The following is a 27,497-nucleotide window of genomic DNA, read 5'->3' on the forward strand; positions in this document are numbered from 1 at the left end:
CTATTATAAGGCAATTATCAATGTTCAAGTCATTTTCTCAGGGAGACCTTCAATGTGGATGTAGAGTATCCCAAAAAAAAAATACCCAACATTTTTTTTATCCATAAAACTATAGTTAAATATGAAATTTTGTCTTTCTATCATGATTGCAACCCGTGCCGACTTGCGATTTTGTTTTGAGGTGCATTTACAAGGGGGAAAAATGCAATTTTTTCAGTTTTTGCAAAAATTTTGCCATTAAATAATTACTTTTGCAATTTAATTTAAAAGAATCGAAATGTGTTCTAGTAAGACATAAAACACAATAATTGGTTAAAAAATGTTAAAGTTATTAAAAAATCGCCAGGCCATTAACGTGTCTCAGGCCACTAGAACAAGAAATGTAGAAACAAAATTAACATATTGTGAGAAATATTAAAATAAAAGTACATTTTTATTAAAAATATATCCATATTTACTTGTATATGAGTTTTTGTCTTCTTAGGATACCTACTACCTACTCGCAGGTATAGCCAAAAAAAAATAATTTTTTTAACGGCAATTTCAAAACTCTATTTTCAAATTTTTAAAAATTTTGGTTAACAAATTTCAGAATTTTTTAATCATCACATTGGGATTTATTGAGAACATAATAGGGAATAAAAATATGAAAAAGGTATGACAATACCTCTTATACTTTTTCCGTACCTGCGATTTAAATTTTGCGATTTTTGAGAAAAACTAATTTGTTGGCCATATTTTGGCGAATGAGCCGAATTTCCTTACTGTTCCACTCTTGCGTTAATCTTGCGTTCCAAAACTCCAAAAAAAAAAATTGTTTGGGACACTCTAGTGGATAGGGATAAATGTTGTCCATTTTACGCCATACTTCACAGTATAATTTCAGAATACTTAGAACTAATTTGTGGAAAATTTTGTCAGGATTGCCGATTAATTAACATATTTATGATTTTTATTACTTAAACCGTATTGGGGGGCTATTTGTATTTAGATAAAGATGTATTTTAAATTTAGTTTAGAAGATATAAAGTTACCAAACAGTTTATCCTCTAAACCTTGGAATTTTCAAAATCCCTTCTTTGTGAATCTATGTATGGTTCAAATTTCATGTCTATGGTTTTTTGGATGGGCGATCAGTCAGTCACTCAGTAAGGTTACTCTTTTATAGACAGTGGTGGCCAGCTAATTAAGGACAAAATTGTTTGCTATATTCCATGTGATTCTCAATTAATTTTTCAAATATTTCCACAAATAAATATGCAAAAGCACTGGTGTTTTATTTAGCTGTATGTAAATATAAATTTTAGTAATTAAATTGTATGAGAGGTGCCACGCCCACTATTGAGAGTCCGCCCATTTTTGTTCTAAATATTAATATTGATGGTAGAATAACCGTACAAAATGTATGGACTCTATCTCTTATGGTATCCTATGCATTGTGGCTACTACTCCCATTTTTGCCTTAAATATTCAGGGACCGTAACGGTTATAAGGGATATGAAAAAAGTTATTTTATTACAGTTATTTTGTGACTTTAAAAATAAAAATCCATCTAAAACAGTTATTTTTCAACTAGGGTTTTTAATTTCCCGACCTTTTTTGATTCCCGGGAATCGGTAACATTTTTCTCTACATTCCCGGGTACCCGGCTATTCCCGAAATATATAATAATACTGTAAACTATGAATATTATATCAAAATTTCATATCAGAACTTAGTGTTATAATCATTATATATAGAGCTTCGTATTAATTAATTCAATTTGAGCTTAATTCACTAAAATCTTAATCCGTAATTCAAAAATTTCATTTATAAATCCATTCCCAATATCAAATTCTTTAGCTTCCTTCAAAAAAAAAAGTTGATTAATAACAGAATTTATTCAAACTTTGAATGGTTAAATTTTTGTTGATTCCAATCTACTACAAATTGAGTTAACATGATTTTTCTTCATTCAGTTTTATTTAGCTTTTAATCATTTTCTAAATGAATTGAAAGAAAATTTCCCTTTTAGTAAAAGGAATGAATTCAATAAATTTAACTGAATAGTTAAGATATAAAATTTATGTTGATCTCGAAAATTTCCAAAAGATTCTGCAAAACATACTCATTATAATGCTGTCATTCTTACCAAGGACTATTGCTGTGTTTCCTTTCAAGGCCAAAACCAATTCTATACTTGAAAATACCAAATGGTGAGCCGTCATCAAAAGAAGGGGCCTTTGTTCTATTAGTGTTTTCTGGAATAATTCGCACCGGTCAATCTTGGCATTGAAGATTGACTTTACCTCTATTTCTAGATCGTAAAGTTTTCCATATGCTTTTTTAAATTTTCATTCGAAAAACCCCAAATAAATAATTATAATAAGCGGTCTATTATTGCCGAGATATCAAAAAAAAAACATTTCACTTTTTTTTTTAAAAAAATAGAGTTCTAACTTTTTTTCTTTGTATTTTTGTCAGTTTTTAATTCCCGGGAATCCCGACTAAAAATCCCGGAAATCGAGTAGTGAAAAATTGGCAAAATTCCCGAGAAATTTGTCCTGGGAATTCCAGGGATAAAAACCCTATTTTCAATATAAAAATAAAAGTTCGCACGAAACTCTTAAAAAATCAGTTTTAAATAGCCGTCATAAAAAAACTCATTTGAGGAGTTTTATTTTTTCCGTCATAAAAAAAACTCATTTGAGGAGTTTGAAGTCATTTGAAGAGTTTTATTTTTCCCGTCAGAAAATAAAACTCATTTTATGAAAATTGACACCTAAAGCTTGCCGCTGGTCAGGTCATTACAATTTGTAAAGCCCCTTGCATTGCAATAATATAATTTTTCATTAAAATAAAATTAAGTGGGATTTTAATTTGTTATTGTTTGATTCCTATTATCAAATTGTTGTTGTTTTTTTCTTAAACAAATAAATTACTACATGAATTACATCACATAGACTCAATAAAGAAAGATACTGAAAAAAAGTAGAAAATAAACGAAAAGAGTTTTATTTTTTTATGGGAAAAATAAAACTCCTCAAGTGAATTTTATTTTATGATGGAAAAAATAAAAGTCCTTAAATGAGTTTTTTTTATGACGGTTATTTAAAACTTATTTTTTAGGTGTTTCGTGCAAACTTTCATTTTTACATTGAAAAATAACTGTTAACTTTGGAGTTGAGATAATTTGTTTAATATCACCATAGATTCTGAAAGAGCACGTCAATACGAATCTATAACAGTATAAGTCTCCGTTGACTCAAACATAGAGATTTTTTGATTTCAAATTTTCTAGATAACCGTTGTTTACGATCCCTGCAAATATTTACACAAATGGTGGAATTGCTCATGTAAAATTTGGAGTTTATAGCTATTACTGTTTCCTGGATATTTGATTTTTAAAATTCACTTTGTACCTCAATATCTCCTATAGTTTTTCCGGACTTTTAATGCCTAAATAATAAATATCAATGGTTTTTGTAAGAAAGTGCTGTGATAGACTTATTGAAGGTTTGGCTCTTAGTATTTTGTTCTGTTTTGTAAAATTTCCACAAAAATGTTAACAAATTTAGGAATAAAATTCGTCTTTTATTAAAAACTAGTTGACCGCCCCGGCTTCGCCCGGTAACATTTACTAATGTAAGCTCTTCAAGTTTCCCCAACCCACATACAACTGCCTGTTCTTATTTATTTGCAAATAAAATACATAAATTTGTACTGCATACTTTAGGGAGCTTTTTTATTACAGTTGACTGGACTCAAAAAAAATTCCGAATCGAAAAAAAAAATCAGCCAAATTGCTCCAGCCGTTCTCACGTGATGCCATTACATACATGGACCATTTAATTTTTATGTACATATATAGATAAACAGACTTGTAAATTTCATTAAATTCAAAACATGTCATCATATTGATGTGAGTCAGACGAATTAATTACAGGAAATGAAAACTATTAAATCACACAAAAAAATTCTAGTAAAGCAATCTGAAAATAACATTTACTATTTCACAACTTTTCCAAATGCACCAATGATTCTAAGAAATACATTTAAATAATTACATGAAACCACTGACCAGAAAGTGGTTTTAAATGTGGTTAAATACTTCGAAAAATAAATATTTTTTTTAATAAAAAACAGTGACGATGAATCTAAACAAAATTTAACAAAAATAAGCGATCTAATCTTATGACGATTGATCCGTAATAAGTCATAGCTCCCATATACACGTCTACACTCTTTATAGTGCAGAGACAAGACATTTCTTGTTCTAGTGGCCTGAGGAATTTTTAGTAACTTTAACATTTTTTAAACAATTTTTGTCTTTTATATCTCATTAGAACGACAATTACGTACTCATTTCTATTCTTTCAAATTAAATTGCAAAAATAATTTTTTAATTGCAAAATTTTTTAAAAGTACTGATAAAATTGCATTTTTCCCCCTTGTAAATGAATCTGAAAACTTCAAAGGGCTTGCCTTAACCCCAACTGATTTACCTAAAATTTTTTCAGGATCTATTTACTAAAATTCACCAAACGCGGGGGTGAGACTGGGAAAAATCCAACTTTTGTAATAGGAGGAGATTGTTTAGAGCAAATATATAATATTTTTATATCCGCCACAGTAAAAATGAGGGTTATGTTGAGTTTGTCATTCCATTTGTAACATATCGAAATATTGGTCGTAGAACCAAAAAGTATTTATCTGTCCGTCTGTTGTTTTCACGATAGCGCCTCGAGGGACGAACGAGATTGATGAATTTTTTTCCAAATATTAGCTGTTGAAATTTGACTATCTAAAAATAGGCCGAATCGGTAAACAGTTTTTGAACGCAATATATGCAAATTTTTCTTTAGACTTACCGCTATATATATTTTGATGCTGATAACATTTAAATGCATTAATTTAGCAAAGTGAAATTTACTTCTAATATTTGGATGAAATTTTTTGAATAAATACATTTATCTGGTTAAACCAGATAAATGCCCGTATTATATTAGTGATGAGTATATAAGATAATATAGCCAACAGATATAAGAATATAACACACTTACTTGTTAATATTACCTTCTGCGGTAGATTTTAAAATGTTTCTTATAGAAACCTTTAGAAAATAACTTATGACAATTCACATTTTTACATGTTAATCATTCTAACATGTAATAGTTGATTTTAAACGTTTAACAAAGCAACAACTCATAAAACGTACTTCTTTACGGCAATATGTTATTTTGGAAACTTTATATCATTTTAAGTTTTAGCTCTATTTTGGTTTGGTGTAATTTTTGTACGCGTCTTACTAAGAGGCCTGTTCGAAAAACGGTTATGAGAAATGATGTTCTTGTTAATCAGGTAAGTCTTTGTACATGTACTACGTTTGTACTACGATTTATCCTTTCATAGCCTCTGCTTGTCTTTTATATTGAAAAGACAAGTTATCGATAACTTTTATATAAAAAACTCATGTAATCGATAACTTTTCTATAGGAAAGATAAGTTATCGATAACTTTTCTATAGGAAAGATAAGTTATCGATAACTTTTCTATAGGAAAGATAAGTTATCGATAACTTTTCTATAGGAAAGATAAGTTATCGATAACTTTTCTATAGGAAAGATAAGTTATCGATAACTTTTCTATAGGAAAGATAAGTTATCGATAACTTTTCTATAGGAAAGATAAGTTATCGATAACTTTTCTATAGGAAAGATAAGTTATCGATAACTTTTCTATAGGAAAGATAAGTTATCGATAACTTTTCTATAGGAAAGATAAGTTATCGATAACTTTTCTATAGGAAAGATAAGTTATCGATAACTTTTCTATAGGAAAGATAAGTTATCGATAACTTTTCTATAGGAAAGATAAGTTATCGATAACTTTTCTATAGGAAAGATAAGTTATCGATAACTTTTCTATAGGAAAGATAAGTTATCGATAACTTTTCTATAGAAAAGACAAGTTATCGATAACTTTTCTATAGAAAAGACAAGTTATCGATAACTTTTCTATAGAAAAGACAAGTTATCGATAACTTTTCTATAGAAAAGACAAGTTATCGATAACTTTTCTATAGAAAAGACAAGTTATCGATAACTTTTCTATAGAAAAGACAAGTTATCGATAACTTTTCTATAGAAAAGACAAGTTATCGATAACTTTTCTATAGAAAAGACAAGTTATCGATAACTTTTCTATAGAAAAGACAAGTTATCGATAACTTTTCTATAGAAAAGACAAGTTATCGATAACTTTTCTATAGAAAAGACAAGTTATCGATAACTTTTCTATAGAAAAGACAAGTTATCGATAACTTTTCTATAGAAAAGACAAGTTATCGATAACTTTTCTATAGAAAAGACAAGTTATCGATAACTTTTCTATAGAAAAGATAAGTTATCGATAACTTTTCTATAGAAAAGATAAGTTATCGATAACTTTTCTATAGAAAAGATAAGTTATCGATAACTTTTCTATAGAAAAGACAAGTTATCGATAACTTTTCTATAGAAAAGATAAGTTATCGATAACTTTTCTATAGAAAAGACAAGTTATCGATAACTTTTCTATAGAAAAGACAAGTTATCGATAACTTTTCTATAGAAAAGACAAGTTATCGATAACTTTTCTATAGAAAAGACAAGTTATCGATAACTTTTCTATAGAAAAGACAAGTTATCGATAACTTTTCTATAGAAAAGACAAGTTATCGATAACTTTTCTATAGAAAAGACAAGTTATCGATAACTTTTCTATAGAAAAGACAAGTTATCGATAACTTTTCTATAGAAAAGACAAGTTATCGATAACTTTTCTATAGAAAAGACAAGTTATCGATAACTTTTCTATAGAAAAGACAAGTTATCGATAACTTTTCTATAGAAAAGACAAGTTATCGATAACTTTTCTATAGAAAAGACAAGTTATCGATAACTTTTCCATAGAAAAGACAAGTTATCGATAACTTTTCTATAGAAAACACAAGTTATCGATAACTTTTCTATAGAAAACACAAGTTATCGATAACTTTTCTATAGAAAAGACAAGTTATCGATAACTTTTCTATAGAAAAGACAAGTTATCAATAACTTTTCTATAGAAAAGACAAGTTATCAATAACTTTTCTATAGAAAAGACAAGTTATCGATAACTTTTCTATAGAAAAGACAAGTTATCGATAACTTTTTTATAGAAAAGACAAGTTATCGATAACTTTTCTATAGAAAAGACAAGCTATCGATAACTTTTCTATGGAAAAGACAAGTCATCGATAACTTTTCTATGGAAAAGACAAGTCATCGATAACTTTTCTATAGGAAAGACAAGTCATCGATAACTTTTCTATAGAAAAGACAAGTCATCGATAACTTTTCTATAGAAAAGACAAGTCATCGATAACTTTTCTATAGAAAAGACAAGTCATCGATAACTTTTCTATAGAAAAGACAAGTTATCGATAACTTTTCTATAGAAAAGACAAGTTATCGATAATTTTACTATAGAAAAGTCAAGCTATCCAGTAATGTGCATATATATATTTTTCAGACAATGTACGAAGCAACAACAGTTAGGGAATGTTGCCGTGGCTATCGTTTGAAAAATGAACAATGTATTCCAGTTTGCCGCAAAGGTTGTGCAAATGGCAACTGTGTGAGACCCAATCAGTGCGAGTGCAAAATAGGATATAAGTTCTTTAGCGAATTTTCTCGTAATCGGTAAGTTATTGATTTATTATCTTAACTTCAGTTCTAAGTAATTGTTTAAAACAAACATGATACAACAAGTAAGAGAGTTATATTCGGCTGTGCCGAATCTTATATACCCAAACAAATTGTTTTTTCCAAAGTTGTTTTTTAAATTTTTTGGAAAAAAAAAATTTCTAATTGTTTTTTTTTTGAAATTTAATTTTTTTTTTTTAATTTAAAATTTAAAATTTTTTTTTAATATTTAGCGAAAAAATAGCTTTTATTAAAAAAAAAAATTCGGGTTAAAAATATTTCTATATACAAATTTACATACATAAATATTTATAATAATTTTTATTTTCAGTTGTGTTCCCGATTGTGGCAAATGTGAGCATGGCTTTTGTAGTGTCCCAGGAAAATGTATATGTAACTTTGGATTTGAACTTGTGGGAGACACTTGCCAACCTGTGTGTAATAATTGTGAGAATGGCTCTTGTAAAATACCCGGAGTATGCGAGTGCAATAAAGGTTATGCAAAATCTATAGCTTTTACCAAATGTGAACCAATATGTCAGACAAACTGTCCGCATGGCAGGTGTATAGCACCAGACCAGTGTGCCTGTAATGAACGTTATCAATTGAATAATCTAAATGTTTGTGAAGCCATTTGTGAAAATGGCTGTCAAAATGGCAAATGTATAGCACCAGATACATGTATATGTAATACGGGTTATCAAAAATCTGTAAATGGTTCAACATGTAAACCGATTTGTGAGTCTGGCTGTAAAAATGGTAAATGTATAAAGCCTGGCCAGTGTGAATGCGACAGAGGTTATAGCTTAAATGCCAACAATGAGTGTGAACCAGTTTGCATAGGAGGCTGTTTAAATGGTAGATGTGTGGTACCTGATTTCTGTGAATGTAATGCAGGCTATGAAATGGACTCTCTACAAAAATGCCAACCTATTTGCAAAACTGGTTGTCCCAATGGCACCTGTAAGTCACCGGATCAATGTGAATGTAATCAGGGTTTTGAAATGGATAAGGAAAACATATGTCAACCTATTTGTAAGACTGGTTGCCCAAATGGCACTTGTAAAGCTTCTGGATTATGTGAATGTAATGAGGGCTATAAAATGAACTTGCAGGGAAATTGTGAACCTGTTTGTGAGCAAGGTTGTTTAAATGGTCACTGTATTAAACCAAATACTTGTGAATGTTTGAAGGGTTTTCAGCAATTAACAGCTGCTGCATGTGAGCCTATTTGCCATACAGGCTGTCCTAATGGCAAGTGTATTGCACCCGAAACATGTCAATGTAATGAGGGCTATAACATGTCCAGCTTTAATAAATGCGAGCCAATTTGTTCACAAGGCTGTTCAAATGGTCAATGTACAGCCCCTGAGTTTTGCACTTGTGATTCTGGCTACTCCAAGGCCACACCCAGTACTTGTCAGCCAGTATGTGAATTGGGTTGCCTAAATGGCCGTTGCATGGCTCCAAATAGCTGTGAGTGCGATAAAGGCTATAGAATGATGAATGATACCAACCAATGTAAACCAATTTGCAGCCAAGGTTGTGCAAATAGTTTTTGCATAGCTCCCGATACCTGTGAGTGTAATTTTGGTTTTAAAACAATTTCCAAAAAACATTGTCAACCCATTTGTGAATCTGGTTGCCCGAATGGTCATTGCATTTCACCCGAAATTTGTGAGTGTAATAAGGGTTATGAAATGAACTCAGAGAATGAATGTGAACCGATATGTGGCTCTGGGTGTCCGAAAGGAAAATGTATTGCTCCAGAAACCTGCGAATGCTATCAGGGATATCAAATGAATAGTGAAAATATGTGTGAGCCAATTTGTCAAGATGGCTGTCTCAATGGCCAGTGTGTGGCACCAGATACCTGTGAATGTTTCAAGGGCTATAGCAAATCGTTATCCAACTCTTGTTTTGCAGTTTGTGAAACAGGTTGTACGAATGGAAAATGTATTTCGCCCGGCATCTGTGAATGTGATCAGGGATACACAATGCAGGCAGATAATCAATGTGAAGCGGTTTGCTCCAAAGACTGTGAGAATGTTAAATATGTGGCTCCGGAAACCTGTGAATGTCATCAGGGATATCAAATGAATGGTGAAAATAAATGTAAAGCAATATGTTCAGCAGGCTGCGACAATGGTCAGTGTGTCTCCCCTGAAACTTGTGAATGCTATCAGAAATACCAAATGAATGGCGAAAATAAATGTCAACCTGTTTCCCGAAAATTGGTAGTGGTTTCCTCAGGATGTCATAATATAAATTTTAGTTTTGCAATTTATATAGAATATTTTGTAATATTTATGTATATTATAATTAAATTATAATAACTAATAAAGAGGAATGTGTACTAATAGCTACTATAAGGCAACTATGAATGTTCAAGTCACTTTCTGAGGGAGACCTTGTATGTGGATAGGGACAAATGTTGCCTTGGCCGTATAGAAATTGCATGGCAATTTGCCAATTTTCTAAAATTAAATTTCAGTTCAAAAATTTACTTTCAAATTATATAAAATAAAAAGTTCAAATAATTACCAAAATATGTATAAATTAAAAAAATATTTAAATTTTATTATAATAAAAAACGATTTTTTATATAAAATATGAGTGATCACACACTGAGCTTATTTTTTATTGAATCGCAGTCTTTTCTTTAAAAATCACAGTATTAAAGAGTAATTATTATATTTTTATATATGAGGTCATGAGGTCATGCTGTTATGGTTATATATTTAGTCCTCACATTACCAAAATCAAAAGAAACAAGTAAGAGAGCTATATTCGGCTGTGCCAAATCTTATATACCCTTCACCAAATTATACTTCAAAATACAAATTTTAAATATTTTTAGGTAAACAAAATTTTTTTTTTCCAAAGTTGTTTTTTTAATTTTTTGGAAAAAATTTTGTTATGTTATTTTATTTTATTTTTTAAATTTAAATTTTTTTTTTTTTAAATTTAAAAAAATCTTTGGTTTGTTAATTGTTTTAAAATAAAAAATCGGGTTAAATAATATTTTTTCCGATTTTAACCCATTGTAGGTCCAAATTACTATGGTGGGGCAGAATCGAAATTTTTTGGAAATAAATCTGGAGTTTCTAAACGGCTGGTCCGAGCGGGATAAACTTTGAATTGGGAGCTACTAATACTCCAGGGGCGGCACTATGGGGGCTCAAAGTAGGGTACCTTCGACATGTAAAATTTTTATATTCTTGGAAAGCGCTCGGATAGGTCTTAAAAGAAATGCCTGCGTGTACTATTTATCTCTTATAATTTTCTAGTTATAGGCATTTCAAAATTGAAATTTTAAAATTTTGCCATACCTTGGTTCGCTTTTTTAAAAATATAGGGCGCACTTTTGGACCGAATGGACTCGAAATTTTTTGTTAGTTAGACAACTAAATTACCAATAACATACAAAAGATTTCAGAGCAATATCGATTACAAATCCAAAAATTTTAAATTTCAAAAAATAGTATATTTTTGCTGTTTTTTGGACAAAAAGGTGACTTAACTCTTTTTTTATTAAAAAACAACTTTCTTTAAGAACGTATAACAATTTTATATTTTTCTATAAAGTTTGTTTACGGAGAACATTTTGGTAGAAAAAACATGTCCTATCTTTGGAACATGTCGGACCTACGCCCTTTAGAAATTGACCTATTTTTTTTATCAAAATTTCAACTTCGGCCACATGTTCTAAAATCCCAAAGCAGGGATCAGAAAACGGAAAGCAGCTTTGGAAACCCTGATGTGTTCCCTATTTATTCTTAAAGTATTTTCCCAGCCCCGAAGGAAATGTGAACCCTACCCCCTGGTTATACCTGATACATTTTTATCATGATATTCAAAATGGTTGTCTAGATAAAAAATTATCAGGTATAAGTCTTCATTTATTATTATTATTGCTTCGTTATGATAAAATTGTTAGTGCTTTTGCTTAGACAACTTTGTGTTGACAAATTTTCGTTATTGGTTGAATTTCAAACACAAAAATTATTGAATAGATAATTTTCGTAATTGAAAACACATTTTTGTTATTTTTTTTGTTTCAATTACGAAAATTATCTGGACCAATAACGAAAATTGTATATTCAATTGTCAAAATAATCAAATTCAAAACTCAAAATTCAATAGAAAATATCAAGAAATTTTGTTTTCGACCAAATCAGTACTTGATTTAATAAATGTTTGAATTGAAATATAATATTTTCTGTGTATATCAAAATTTTAATAAAAGCCGGAGCTCTTGTTACAGTGAATGGAGATTGTTACCGCACCAATATGGATGACATCGTTTCGGGCGAAATGTGGTTTCAACAGGATGACGCTACGTGCTATACGGTGACCACCGATTTATTGAAATCAAAATTTGGTGATAACTTGATTTCGAGAAATGAACCAGCTGGATATAACATTCCTACTTGTTAAATTTGAATTTGATTTTTCTCAATATTAATTTGGGTTTTCTCAATTTCAACTTGAATATGTGTCAGTATGACTAGATAATACCATTCTGCATAATTTATATAGATCAATAATTGTGGTAGAATGAGATTTTATAGTGGAAATATGTTTCTAAAATTGACTTCTGTGGTAGATTTTGAAATGAGTCTTATTAAACAACTATAGATTTTCAATAAAAACAGTCTTATGACAGTGCATATCTTTACATACTCGTCATTCGAATTACTCATACAATAAAGTAAATAATTAAAATAAATGTATCTAGAGAACAGTTGATTTGAAATGCTTAACTAAGCAACAGCTTTCAACACGTACTACTTACTGTAAGGAAAAATGTTGTTTTGGAAAGTGTACATAATTTTATGTTTTAGCCCTATTTTGGTTTGGTGTAATTGTACGCGTCTTATTAGTGGACCTCTTGAAAAAACGGTTACCATAAATGGTGTTGATGTTAAGGTGGTAAGTGGTCGTTTCTGTTTAATAACTATTGTTTAGAATGAAAATATACGCACACTTTTAATTTTACTGTGGAAATATAAACAAGCTTAATTTAAAAAACTTTTTATCGAATCCTTAAACTTTATTTAACGTAACAAAAGTGTCTCAATATCATACATCCAATAAGAAGAAACCTACAAATACTAAGATAAAAACACATCCACTGTATTGATATTTAGCTAATATAATCAATTTCTGAGTCTACTTATCCTTTCGTCTAACCGAAAATTATTTGTTTGGGTATGTTAAAATTCTCTTAGCCCCCAGACCGATAACTTTTCTATAGAAAAGAAAAGATATCATTAACTTTTCTATAGAAACGAAAAGCTATCGATAACTTTTCTACAGAAACGAAAAGCTATCGATAACATTTCTATAGAAACGAAAAGCTATCGATAACTTTTCTATAGAAACGAAAAGCTATCGATAACTTTTCTATAGAAACGAAAAGCTATCGATAACTTTTCTATAGAAACGAAAAGCTATCGATAACTTTTCTATAGAAACGAAAAGCTATCGATAACTTTTCTATAGAAACGAAAAGCTATCGATAACTTTTCTATAGAAACGAAAAGCTATCGATAACTTTTCTATAGAAACGAAAAGCTATCGATAACTTTTCTATAGAAACGAAAAGCTATCGATAACTTTTCTATAGAAACGAAAAGCTATCGATAACTTTTCTATAGAAACGAAAAGCTATCGATAACTTTTCTATAGAAAAGACAAGCTATCGATAACTTTTCTATAGAAAAGACAAGCTATCGATAACTTTTCTATAGAAAAGACAAGTTATCGATAACTTTTCTATAGAAAAGACAAGTTATCGATAACTTTTCTATAGAAAAGACAAGTTATCGATAACTTTTCTATAGAAAAGACAAGTTATCGATAACTTTTCTATAGAAAAGACAAGTTATCGATAACTTTTCTATAGAAAAGACAAGTTATCGATAACTTTTCTATAGAAAAGACAAGTTATCGATAACTTTTCTATAGAAAAGACAAGTTATCGATAACTTTTCTATAGAAAAGACAAGTTATCGATAACTTTTCTATAGAAAAGACAAGTTATCGATAACTTTTCTATAGAAAAGACAAGTTATCGGTAACTTTTCTATAGAAAAGACAAGTTATCGATAACTTTTCTATAGAAAAGACAAGTTATCGATAACTTTTCTATAGAAAAGACAAGTTATCGATAACTTTTCTATAGAAAAGACAAGTTATCGATAACTTTTCTATAGAAAAGACAAGTTATCGATAACTTTTCCGTAAAAAAGACAAGTTATCGATAACTTTTCCGTAAAAAAGACAAGTTATCGATAACTTTTCCGTAAAAAAGACAAGTTATCGATAACTTTTCCGTAAAAAAGACAAGTTATCGATAACTTTTCCGTAAAAAGGACAAGTTATCGATAACTTTTCCGTAAAAAGGACAAGTTATCGATAACTTTTCCGTAAAAAGGACAAGTTATCGATAACTTTTCCGTAAAAAAGACAAGTTATCGATAACTTTTCTATAGAAAAGACAAGTTATCGATAACTTTTCTATAGAAAAGACAAGTTATCGATAACTTTTCTATAGAAAAGACAAGTTATCGATAACTTTTCTATAGAAAAGACAAGTTATCGATAACTTTTCTATAGAAAAGACAAGTTATCGATAACTTTTCTATAGAAAAGACAAGTTATCGATAACTTTTCTATAGAAAAGACAAGTTATCGATAACTTTTCTATAGAAAAGACAAGTTATCGATAACTTTTCTATAGAAAAGACAAGTTATCGATAACTTTTCTATAGAAAAGACAAGTTATCGATAACTTTTCTATAGAAAAGACAAGTTATCGATAACTTTTCTATAGAAAAGACAAGTTATCGATAACTTTTCTATAGAAAAGACAAGTTATCGATAACTTTTCTATAGAAAAGACAAGTTATCGATAACTTTTCTATAGAAAAGACAAGTTATCGATAACTTTTCTATAGAAAAGACAAGTTATCGATAACTTTTCTATAGAAAAGACAAGTTATCGATAACTTTTCTATAGAAAAGACAAGTTATCGATAACTTTTCTATAGAAAAGACAAGTTATCGATAACTTTTCTATAGAAAAGACAAGTTTTCGATAACTTTTCTATAGAAAAGACGAGTTATCGAAAACCTATTTTTCTATAGAATTTATAGCTGAGTATTTGAGAGAAAAGTAAAGTGATCGATAACATTTTTATATAAAAGTCAAGCTATCAAATTCTATATCCTTATTTCAGAGATTGTCCGAATCAGAGACAGTACGTGTTTGTTGCCGTGGCTATCGCATGAAAAATAAAGTATGTACACCAATTTGCCCTAAGGGTTGTGAAAACGGCAACTGTGTAAAACCCAATCAGTGCGAGTGCAAAATAGGATATAAGTTTTTTAGCGAAAATACTACTAATCGGTAAGTTATTGACTTGTTATTTTGGCGTCAGTTCTAAGTTAAATGAATTGATTGTATAAATTATATTAGATTTTATTGAAAAAACAAATGCATATTAAAAACAAATATTATGGATCGAAGAACTAACATGAAGAAAATGGCTTGATATGATTTTTGTTTTATTTAAATTTTAAAAAAAATATTTATATTATTCTTCAGCTGTGTTCCCAAATGTGGCAAATGTGAGAATGGCTTTTGTAGCGGACCAGGCAACTGTACCTGTAATAGTGGTTTTGAACTTGTAGGCGCTACTTGCCAACTTGTGTGTAATAACTGTGAGCATGGCTCTTGTAAAATTCCTGGAAAATGCGAGTGCAATACAGGTTATAGAAATTCTACAATTTTTAACAAATGTGAACCAATATGCCAAAATAACTGTGTCAATGGCAGATGCATAGCACCAAATCAGTGCGCCTGTAATAAGGGTTATAAAATGAATGAATCGAATGCTTGTGAACCCATTTGTAAAGTACCTGATAAATGTGAGTGTGATAAGGGTTATGAAAAATCAGGAAATAATTTAAGCTGTACATCGATTTGTGAGCCGGGCTGTGAAAATGGCAAATGTATAGCACCCAATACTTGTGACTGTGATAAGGGTTATGAAATGAACTCGGAACAAAAGTGTCAGCCGATTTGCAAAACAGGTTGCCCCAATGGTAAATGCGTAGCTCCAGGAGTGTGCAAATGTAATGACCAGTATGAAATGACTGATGGTGATGACTGTGAACCGATTTGTAAAAATGGCTGTCCTAATGGTCAGTGTATAGAACCAGATAAATGTGTATGTTTAGAGGGTTATAAAAAGCTATTGGCAAATTCTTGTTTGCCAGTTTGTGAAACTGGATGTCCGAATGGTAAATGTGTGGCTCCTGAGATCTGTGAATGTAATCATGGTTATGCTATATTTGATAATAAATGCGAACCTATTTGCCTAGAAGAGTGCATAAATGCTGTGTGTAGTGCTCCTAATAAATGTGAATGTAAACCTGGTTATTTTAAAACATCCAACAGTTCATGCTCAGCCATTTGTGATCGTGGATGTGTGAATGGAGTGTGTGTGGCACCCAATTATTGCAAATGCGCCACAGGATATTACAATACTTCCAGGAACCAGATAACTGTTTGTGAAAAGATAAATCCCGATAAGAGACAGCAAAAATGTTTTCACAACTGCCTCAATGGTGTCTGCATAGATGGGCTATGCTCTTGTCCAAACAATTACCTCCTAAGAAGATTTAATTCAACAGATGTTTGTCTACCAAAATGCCTTCAACATAAGGATTGTTTTAATGGCTTGTGCTCCTCTGATGGTGTGTGCAGAAAGCAGACTTCTATCAGTTTAAAAACTGGTCGAATTTGGAAATCTTTGTTAATATGGCTCATCATAGTCCCCTTAGTCATATTCATATTGGTGATCGGTGTATTGGCGATCATGTATTGGAGGACAGGCAGATATTCTTGCAGCTTGCGTGGCATAAGTGAGTGATAATTTCAGTTATTTATTTGATATATTACGAATTCTATAGGGATCTTTTAGACAATTTAATTTTTAGTCTTTGGAATTTAAAAAAGCGATTTTCTGAGGTTTTAGCTTTAAATATTCGAAGCTGATACACAATACCAAACATTTCACATCAACTGAGAATATTTTTTTAAAAATTTTCCCCTTATAGGTCCTATATTCTAGGTCATATTGTGCTTTTAATTGACTAATGCAGACTATTTATCAGTGTTCAGGTCTAGGATCATGGGCCTTTTCGGAAATGCATCACTGCGCTGCATTTGATGCGCATCTGTGATTAGTTTGCGATGCTCATGCAAATCAGCTGATACTGATGCGCAGACAATGCATCAGTAATTTTTGTGATGCTTGTTTGATTGGTTTTTGCGCATCATATGTTTCACTGTTGCTTTTTAGAACTCATTACATTTGCAGTGTTGGCAACTTTAGCATTTTAGAATGTACTGCGCATCAGATGCAGCGCAGTGATGCATTTCCGAAAAGGCCCCAGTATTTCGTAGTGTTACTAATGTACCTCAAAATAAATAGAAGAAGAAGTACAACAGTAATACATTTTTCTAAATTATCAGAATTTTGATCAAAAATAATCATCTAAGAATCATAATCATTTTACATTTTTCATTTCAGAAAATATGTTTGCCGATAGACAGATGTCCCAGACACACCTTATCAGTCAGCAATTGAATGAAGAATATCTTTTATAAAAAACACTACCACAAGTTCAAGCTACTTCGGATTTGACATCTACGATTACAATATAATTTACCACAAAGTGTTCCGAAAATATGACGACTTGAATATTGCAAAAAAAAAAATGCAAAACTTTTAGAACTTTTATAGACCTGGGCGACATACGAAAGTGCCAAACGAGTTCCACTAGAAGTTTGAACTACATTACGATAAACGAATAAAGCATAAATTGAACTACATAACGACTTACGATCGAAGCTACAATTGAACTACGGAAAGACCTTCGATAGAATCTAAAATTGAACTACGGAAAGCCCTACGATCGAAGCTAAACCTGAACTACATAAAGACCTACGTTTGGAGCTAAAATTGAACTACACAAAGTCCTTCGCTAAATTTGAACTACGGAAAGACCTTCGATAGAATCTAATATTGAACGGCATAAAGCAATAAGATTGAAGCTAAAATTGAACTCAAAACTCATGACTTATGCTCGAAGCTAAACTTACTCTACATAAAGACCTACGATTGAAGCTAAACTTGAACTATTACGAATGAATATAAAATTGAACTACAAACGATTGAATCTAAACTTGAAGTACACAACGACCTACGATTGAAGCCAAATTGAACTACATAAAGGCATATGATTGAATCTTAATTTGAACTACGTATAGACCTACGATTGAAGCTAAAATTGAACTACATAAAGACAAACGATCGAAGCTAAGATTGAACTACATAAAGACCTACGATTGAAGCTAAAATTGTACTACAAAAAGTCCTTTGATAAAAGCTAAAATTGAACTACGGAAAGACCTCCGATTGGAGATAAAATTGAACTACATAAAGACCTACGACTGAAGCTAAACTTGAACTACATAGAGAACTACGATTGAAGCTAAAATTGAACTACGAAAGGATCTACGATTGAAGCTAAAATTGAACAACGGAAGGACCTACGATTGAAGCTAAATTTAAACTACATAACGACCTACCATCGAAGTTAAAATTGAGCTACATAAAAATCTATGACTGATTAAAGTTTAAATTGAACTACATACAGGCATATGATTAACCGTTAAATGTATGATTTTTACTTTTATTTTTCTATAAAGTATCAAATATTTAGTTGATTTTTATTTATTATATTTCCTTTAGCTTTAGTTTGATTTAGAATTTCGTTAGCTGAAACTTTTCGTACTCCATGTGATTTTTCTGAAATAGTATCAACCTTATATTCGACTAAAATTAAGTGGAACTGGAATGTAAACAATTGGAACAATATGCACTAAAGGGTTAAAGCTAAACTTGAACTACATAACGACCCCCCAAGTGAAGCTAAAATTTAACTACATAAAGACCTACGATTGAGGCTAAAATTGAACTGAGACCAAAAAATCTTAATATACATATATGGGGCATTTCATGTCAAGTGAACCATGGTTAATTCTATTGGATAGTAATTCAGACAAAATTTTTCAACAAGATCGGTCGAGAACTCTCTGAGTTAGAGGGGTCAAAACTTGACATTTTGCCCAAGCAGGTTTTTTTTCTTATCCATGTAAATTATTACCTATTGTTCTTAGAAAAATGTGTCCCAAATAGGTTTTACTTCAATCTTTCAAAAAAAAAAAAATAAAAAATGTTTAATATTTTTTTTTCCGAAATCAAACTTTTTTGACTTTTTTTCAAAAGGGGCCCTGTTTTTTCTTAAAATAAAGCTGAATTACTATCCAATAGAACTAACTTTGATGCAAATTTCATCCCGATCGGAAGACATCGATTTCAAAAGTTGGTTGGTTCACTTGATATGAAATGCCCCATATATAAATCAATAGTGATGAATTTAGGAACCCTTCCATTAAGGTTTCTGTCACCTTGTTCGGACTGTTAGTCCACTATTGGACTTTTGGATACTATTTGTGTGCTCTTCAATTCTCTTTTAACAAGAGCATAATATCTCTCCAATGGCCTTAGCTCCAGGCAGTTGGGAGGATTTGCCTCTCTTTGTACAAATAACACATTATTGTTAATGTACCACTCAAACCCCTGCTGACCATAGTGACAGGAATGTCAAATCAAGCCAAAAATAAGTGGACACATTAAGAAGTCATATGAATGGAAGCATCCTTTTATGTAAATTTCGGTATTTGTAGAGCATGCTTACTGCATGCCATGCCAAAAACTTCTCGGGAATATTTTCTGATTTTGGGTCCCAAACTTTTCTACAATATTCCGTTGAACATCAGCAACATAGAAATATTGACCCGGAAGCTGCGAATATTTTCCATACCTACGTTTCGTCATCCAATATGCAGTAGGTATATTTAAAATTTGACTTCAATTTCCATGCTCTGTCTTTGGCCTTTACATTTTTAGCAGAGTTCCTGTCAGGAACTTTTTGAGCCTTGTATGTTTTTAGACCTGCATTGGCTTTAACTTTTCATACCTAATAGTCCGAGTACTGAGCTAACCAGACAGCTTTATTACCGGATGTGTTGGGAGGTATTTTGAAAATGCTTTCTATTTATTGGCTTTAGATACATAATATGGACCATTCATTCAACATTGGAATCAGTTTGACGGCAGACCTTTGATTTTTGGCCAACTCATTCTAATCAGATTAACAATAAATCTGTGGTGTTTTGGAAAAACTAGGTAACTCCATTTTTTGAAAACACGAGAAAAACACATTCAAAGTTTTAAACATATTTCACTAATTATTTAATATGAATTTATGTTATTACACCGTACGACACTGAATATTAGACACGAACCGGATGACATACGTCTGAAACAATAAATTAAATGGAGAAAAACTGCGGTTTCAGTTTTTCATTTCGTGATCCTGTTTCCTTTTAAAAAAAAATGTTTTAAAATACTTCTCATCATCCTACTATGTCAAATTTGATGTCAAAAGATCAAGAAGAGTTGTAAAATATTTCGTATTATTTTTATTTTATCCTGTAAGGATCAAAAGATGTCAAAAATGTCCTTTCAATTTCCAATAATTTTTTTTTAAAATTCAAATTTAAAATATTTTTTAACACTTAAGAAGGAAAAAATTCTGGATCTTTAACAAAATTTTTTCCTTCTTAAGTGTTAAAAAATATTTTAAATTTGAATTATTTAATTTTTTATATTTTATTTTAATATTTCATTCGAAAAAATATAACAAAATCCGTTGTGAAAAGCAACGAATATGACTTTTTAATAAACAAGTAAAATGGTATAGTCGGGTAAGCCCAACCTTATGATACCCTACACCGGATATATGATTATAAAGAGTTTTTTTTGATATGGAACTTATTTGTGTTGAATCTTATTTGAATACACACATTTTCGGTAGTGGGCCTTATATGGGAGCTATGACTAATTATGGACCAATATGAAACATATTTGTGTTGAATTTTGTTTGGATACTGACATATTTCAGAGATTTATGTATATTAATGACCAGGGAAACCAGAAATATGCTCTAAAAAAAGGGTTTTAAGCGCTTTAAATATGCAGTAAAAACTCTAAAATATGCTCTTAAAATTTAAAAAATATGCTCTTAAAAATACAAACTTTTATATAATTTATAACCAAAAAATATACTTTTATTTAAAAAAAATCAATAGCGGTATTCACAATGTAGAGTACTTGGCCTGGCAATGTAGTAAAAGAGCACAATAAAGTAACATAAATCGATGTCTATTGGATCTGAAAACATTTTTATACATAGAAAATATTCTTTCGACATCCACTGATGTTATAGGAGCAAATTTAAAAGACAATATTTCTTTAACACTTAGAACGGTTAAGTTTGAATTAGAACTAAAATTTGATATTTAGATGGCGCTATTATTAAAATAGTGCTTGTTTTATATTAAAACAAGTAAGAGAGCTATATTCGGCTGTGCCAATCTTATATACCCTTCACCAAATTATTCTTTAAAATAAAAAATTTAAATATTTTTAGCTGAACAAAATTTTTTTTTTCAGTTTTTTCATTTTTTGGAAAAAAAATGTTCGAATTGTTTTTTTTTAATTTTTAAAAAAAAATATTTAGTTTTTTAAATTTTTTTTTTTTATGAAAAGCCATCTATTTTTCAATTTTGAATTTTAAACAAAGCAAGTAAAAACCTGTAACACAATACCGAAAAATAAGTAAGACAAAATTTGTTTGATAAAGTCAAAATATCCTATTAAACAGTAAAATATGCTCTAAAAACGCAAAAATATGACATAAATAATCTCTTAAAACAAATATATGCAAAAATATGCATTTAAGGGTAAATTATGCAAAAATATGCATTTAAGGGTAAAATATGCAAAAATATGCATTTAAGGGTAAAATATGCAAAAATATGCACTAACAAATCGATGCCAAAATTCTTAAATAGTTCTGAAACGTTTAAATATCTTATCCATGTGCTCATTAGACTCACCAGAAAAAACATGCATTTGCATATTTTGGTTTCCCTGTTAATGACATTTTCGAGAATGTTGATTATATGGGAGCTATGGAATATTGTTGACCGATCATCACGAAATTTGTTCGTGAGAGTTCGGATTACATAAAACTTAATTGTGCTGAATTTGGTTTGAATATGTTTATAATTAAGATATTTATGAGAGCTTAACTATTTTCAAATAGGTCAATTGTATGGGGGCGAGGATAAATAATGGGCTGATTCTAACCAAATTCAATAGCCTTTGTCCTTGGGGCAGTATAAAGGTTTGTGCCAAATTTTGTCGAATTATCTTTAAACCTGCGACCTGTAGTTTGATTACAAGGTTTACATGGATGGACGGACAGACGGACGGACGGACATCGCTTAGTCGACTCAGAAAGTGATCCTGAGCAGATTGGTATATTTTAAGGTGGGTGTTGGGACAATAGTTTTGTATGTTGCAAACAGCCCTAACCCATTATACCTCTCCCACTATGGTGGTGTAGTTTATAAACATTTTCATGTTTAATAATAAAACTTTTTTGTATACTAATAATAAATTTTATTTTTAAATTTTAATTTGACCTTTATAATATATAAAGAATGAAATTTTGGCATTTAGTATAGAATATTTGGGTCTTTAACGCACTATTTTCTTAAAAGGAATTTATTGGCAATCTTAAAGGATATTAAAGGATAAACATTTTAAAGGACATTTTTGACATCTTTTGATCTTTACAGGATAAAATAAAGATAATACAAAATATTTTACAACTGTTCTTGTTATTTTGACATACAATTTGTCATTGTTGGAATAGCAGGAGTATTTTTAAATATTTTTTGCAAAATGTACTTCTTTGAAACTTTGAAGTCCTTAAAAAAGGACACAGGATCACGAAATGAAAAACTGAAAACACAGTTTTTCTCCATTAAATTTATAGTTTCAGACGTACATATATCATCCGGTTCGTGTCTAACGAATTTTTTCTCTGTTTGTCGGACGGTGTTATGCATGCGCATTAAACAAAACATAATCATTTTTGGACATTAGAACCGAAAATGGATGTCAGTTACCTTGTTTTTTTTTCGAAAAAAGGAGTTACCTAGTTTTTCCAAAAAAAAAACATTTTTTTTAATTTATTTTTATATTTTACGGAATTAAGGAAACTTTAGTAATCATTTGTGGTAAAACATTGACTATTTGACTGAGTACGTTAATTTATCTGTTTTATTTTACGAAAAATGGAGTTACCCAGTTTTTTTCAAAAAATATTTTTTTATTTTATTCTTATAAACGATCAAAGTTTTTTTTTCTTTTTTTTAGGTTCAAAATTTGAACCCAAAGACCAGAATTAGCTCTGTTTCGCTCTTTTTCTCTTTAAACATTTTTCAGTTTTTTAAGAAAATTTGGAGTTACCTTGTTTTTTCAAAAAATGCATGGAGTTAGCACATTTTTACATGAAAATAACTTTTAAAAGAGAAACTATATCAAAATTTCGATCTGACAGAGTGATAGTAAATGAAACGTAATTTCGATTTTTGGTGTTATCTCAATTTTGTCATAAAGTGGAGTTACCTAGTTTTTCCAAACCACCACAGAAATTAATATAATTGACATTATAAATAATAACTGATATGCTAGCCCTCATTTCGGACTAAATAACTTCAAAATCGACCAATGAAATTTTCTGTAAATCGTATTTAACCAGATCTTTAAAATCTATGATGTCAAATCCAACTACTTTTCGCTTTGAAATGGATCCTCCTTACTATAACTTGCTGCATACTTACAAAGCGTTTAGTTTCATTGATGTTCCAGCCTCATTTCTCCTTCGCAAACAATGACGTCTGATAACAAAATTTGAGTAGCATTTCGAAAAAAATCTGAAATTATTGAATGAAATTCCAGAGACTAACAGACAGCCAGACAGACTTTCATTTGTTAATGCTCTTTGTTTGGCAGCGTTCAACCTTAAACGATCTTTGGTAATTGTGGCGCGTAAATACTGCCAGTATATGGAGTGGAAAAAAACGCCGAAAGAGTAAAATATTTCGTACTTCTTTAAGGTTTTTTTTAGCAAGAATTTGTATTTAAAAATAACAAATGTCGATAACATTTGTATTGTATATATATATATGTATGTAGTTATTTAAAATGCTCCACTCATATCTTATTAAAACGGGATGTGATGCAAACTAATGTAATGAAATGGATTTGTATTTAGTTTATTATTTATATATTTCTTATACAAATACTGCTCATTATTATAGTAAATACTTATTTACTCTAAGTTAGTTTAAATTAAACATGGTTCTTGTTTACTTTCTTATAATTTTATATAATATTTTATTATTTATTTATTTCTGTTGGTGTTTTTTCTTATGGTTTTTGCAAACTACTCATTTATTTCATAATTTATATATTTCGTAATACAAATATTTGAGTATTATCTTAAAACTAGTTGGTTTTAAACTTTAAACAAAGCAACAACTAATGGATTTTGTGGTGTAAAAGTTTTTTTATTTTTTTGTTTTTATTAAAATAAAAGTGTATTTATTTTGTCCCATAACCAAAATGTTATTTTGGAAATTTTTTATTATTTTAAGTTTTAACTCTATGCTGGTGTGGGGTAATTTTTGTACGCGTGTGGCTAGGAGAACTGTTCAAAAAACGGTTCCAAAAAATGGTGCATTTGTTAAGGAGGTAAGTCTTTGTAGTTGTACTACGTTTGTTCCTGATAAAGTGATACATTTTTCTAAAAAGCTTATTATTTATCAAAATAAAATTACATGTAATAACTATTGTTTTTTTTAAAAAAAAACTACTCTCAAGATTTATTTAATTGGCGAAGTGTAAATAACTTTTATTTTAGTGAAATCATAGACGAATGCTTAAAATTTTTCTTAACTAGCTGATCGCTCCTGTTTCGCTCGGTAGCTATTAATAAGTTTTTACTTCGTATGCCCATTGTACCTATATAGGTCAATTATGAATCTAAACCATCCAGGGACCCACTACAACACAGGCAAAAAATTTCATCGAAATCGGACAAAAGTGTTTTCAAATCATAATATTCGGCAGACATCTTCATCTAATCCAAAATGTTTAAAATCTTATATACCCAACAACAATATAATATTGTACGAGAACCGATTTGGTAAATTTCACATTTTCATTCAATAGAAATTATCAGTGCTAAATTTGATCTAGATGAACTAGATTCATATTAGTTGTTTTTAAACGTCCGAAATTTTGTTTGGTTGAACAACAAGGAACATTTTTTGTGGAAAATTGTATACCCTTAGACCGTCCCTCTAGGCCCTATCGTGACCTTTACAGACAGACCTTTACATCGTCTTAGAATTTTATATGAATCCAGAATACATATGGGGCATTTCATTTCAAGTGAACCAACTTTTGAAATCGATGTCCTCCGATCGGGATGAAATTCTATTGGATAGTAACTCAGGCACAAATTTTCAACGATCGGTCGAGAACTCTCTGGCCTAAATTTGATATTTTGGCCAAGTTACATATTACACCGTACGACACTCAATATTAGACACGAACCGGATGATATACGTCTGAAACAATAAATAAAATGGAGATCCTGATCCTGTTTCCTTTTAAAAGGACTTCAAATTTTCAGAGGAGTACATTTTTAAAAAAATATTTTAAAATATTTCTGATCATCCTACTATGTCAAATTTGGTATCAAATGATCAAGAAGAGTCATAAAATATTTCGTATTATTTTTATTTTATCCTGTAAGGATCAAAAGACGTCAAAAATGTCCTTTCAAATTTTTATCCTTGAATATCCTTTTAGATTTTCAATAATTTTTTTTTTCAAAAATAGTGGGTTAAAGATCCAAATATTAAATACCACATGTCAAAATTTCATCCTTCTATCTTAACTACTTAAGTGTTAAAAAATATTTTAAATTTGAATTATTTGATTTTTTATATTTTATTTTAAAATTTCATTCGAAAAAAAAATATAACAAAATCCGTTGTGAAAAGCAACGAAGAAGACTTTTTAATAAACAACTAAAATGGTATAGTCGGGCAAGCCCTACCTTATAATACCCTACACCGGGTATATGATTATAAAGAGTTTTCTTTTAATATGGAACTTATTTGTGTTGAATCTTATTTGAATACACCCATTTTCGGTAGTGGGCCTTATATGGGAGCTATGACTAATTATGGACCAATCGTCACAAAATTTGGTGGGATGAATTGCGAATATATGAAACATATTTGTGTTGAATTTTGTTTGGATACTGACATATTTCAGAGATTTATGTATATTAATGACATTTTCGAGAATGTTGCTTATATGGGAGCTATGGAATATTGTTGACCGATCGTCACGAAATTTGGTCGTGAGAGTTCGGCTTACATAAAACTTAATTGTGCTGAATTTGGTTTGAATATGTTTACAATTAAGATATTTATGAGAGCTTAACTATTTTGAAATAGCCCAATTGTATGGGGGCTAGGATAAATAATCGGCTGATTCTAACCAAATTCAATAGCCTTTGTACTTGGGGCAATATAAAGGTTTGTGCCAAATTTTATCGAATTATCTTTAAATCTGCGACCTGTAGTTTGATTACAAGGTTTACATGGATGGACGGACAGACTGACGGACATTCGTTAGTCGACTCAGAAAGTGATCCTGACCAGATTGGTATACTTTAAGGTGGGCGTTGGGACAATATGTTTGCATGTTGCAAACAACAGCGCTAACCCATTATACCTCCCCCACTATGGTGGTGTAGTTTATAAACATGCACTTTTCTTAATAAAACTTTTTTGTATACTAATAATTTTTTTTTTTATATTTTAATTTGACCTTTATATATAAAAAAGATGAAATTTTGACATTTAGTATAGAATATTTGGGTCTTTAACGCACTATTTTTTTAAAAGGAATTTATTGGCAATCTTAAAGTATATTAAAGGATAAACATTTTAAAGGATATTTTTGACATCTTTTGATCCTTACAGGATAAAATAAAGATAATGCAAAATATTTTACAACTCTTCTTGTTCTTTTGACATACAATTTGTCATTGTTGGAATAGCAGGAGTATTTTTAAATATTTTTTGAAAAATGTACTTCATTGAAACTTTGAAGTCCTTAAGAAAGGACACAGGATCACGAAATGAAAAACTGAAAACACAGTTTTTCTCCATTAAATTTATAGTTTCAGCGTATATCATCCGGTTCGTGTCTAACCAATTTTTTCTCTATTTGTCGGACGGTGTTACCTATTGTTCTTAGCAAAATGTGTCCCAAATAGTTTAGATAGATAGCTCTTTCTTCAATCTTTCAAAAAAAAATATTTAAAAAAAAAAAATAAAAAATTTTTAATATTTTTTTTGCGAAATCAAAAACTTTTTTAATTTTTTTTAAAAAATGGGCCCTTTTTTCTTAAAATAAAGCTTAGATATTTTCCTTGAATCTATTAAAATAAATATTTTATAACTCAATATATCATACTTTTGTAGGTCTACGACCAATAACACTGTCCAACAATTGGAGACTTTTTGATTGGAACAGAATAGCGACCCTATAATTCTGAAAGTGCATGTTGAGTAGATAATTTTTGTATAATAAACTTATAGTCCAGGTGGTCTCAATTTTTTTTCACATTGGATCAAATTTT

At 30.0% G+C, this 27,497-nt stretch overlaps 1 protein-coding gene across 1 annotated transcript in view; it reads left to right on the forward strand.

Annotated features, from left to right (window-relative positions):
- The first annotated feature begins 5,183 nt into the window (after positions 1–5,183).
- The window catches only part of LOC135950859 (fibrillin-1-like), a 35,282-nt gene continuing 12,968 nt past the window's right edge, over positions 5,184–27,497 (forward strand). The window contains exons 1-5 of the mRNA XM_065500383.1: positions 5,184–5,340; positions 7,534–7,703; positions 8,038–10,006; positions 14,954–15,123; positions 15,322–16,643. Of these exons, the coding sequence (XP_065356455.1) occupies positions 5,212–5,340; positions 7,534–7,703; positions 8,038–10,006; positions 14,954–15,123; positions 15,322–16,643 (3,760 nt within the window). The 5' untranslated portion in view covers positions 5,184–5,211. The remainder of the gene's footprint in view (positions 5,341–7,533; positions 7,704–8,037; positions 10,007–14,953; positions 15,124–15,321; positions 16,644–27,497) is intronic.

This window comes from Calliphora vicina, chromosome 2 (assembly GCF_958450345.1).
Source record: "Calliphora vicina chromosome 2, idCalVici1.1, whole genome shotgun sequence".
NCBI lineage: Eukaryota > Metazoa > Arthropoda > Insecta > Diptera > Calliphoridae > Calliphora > Calliphora vicina.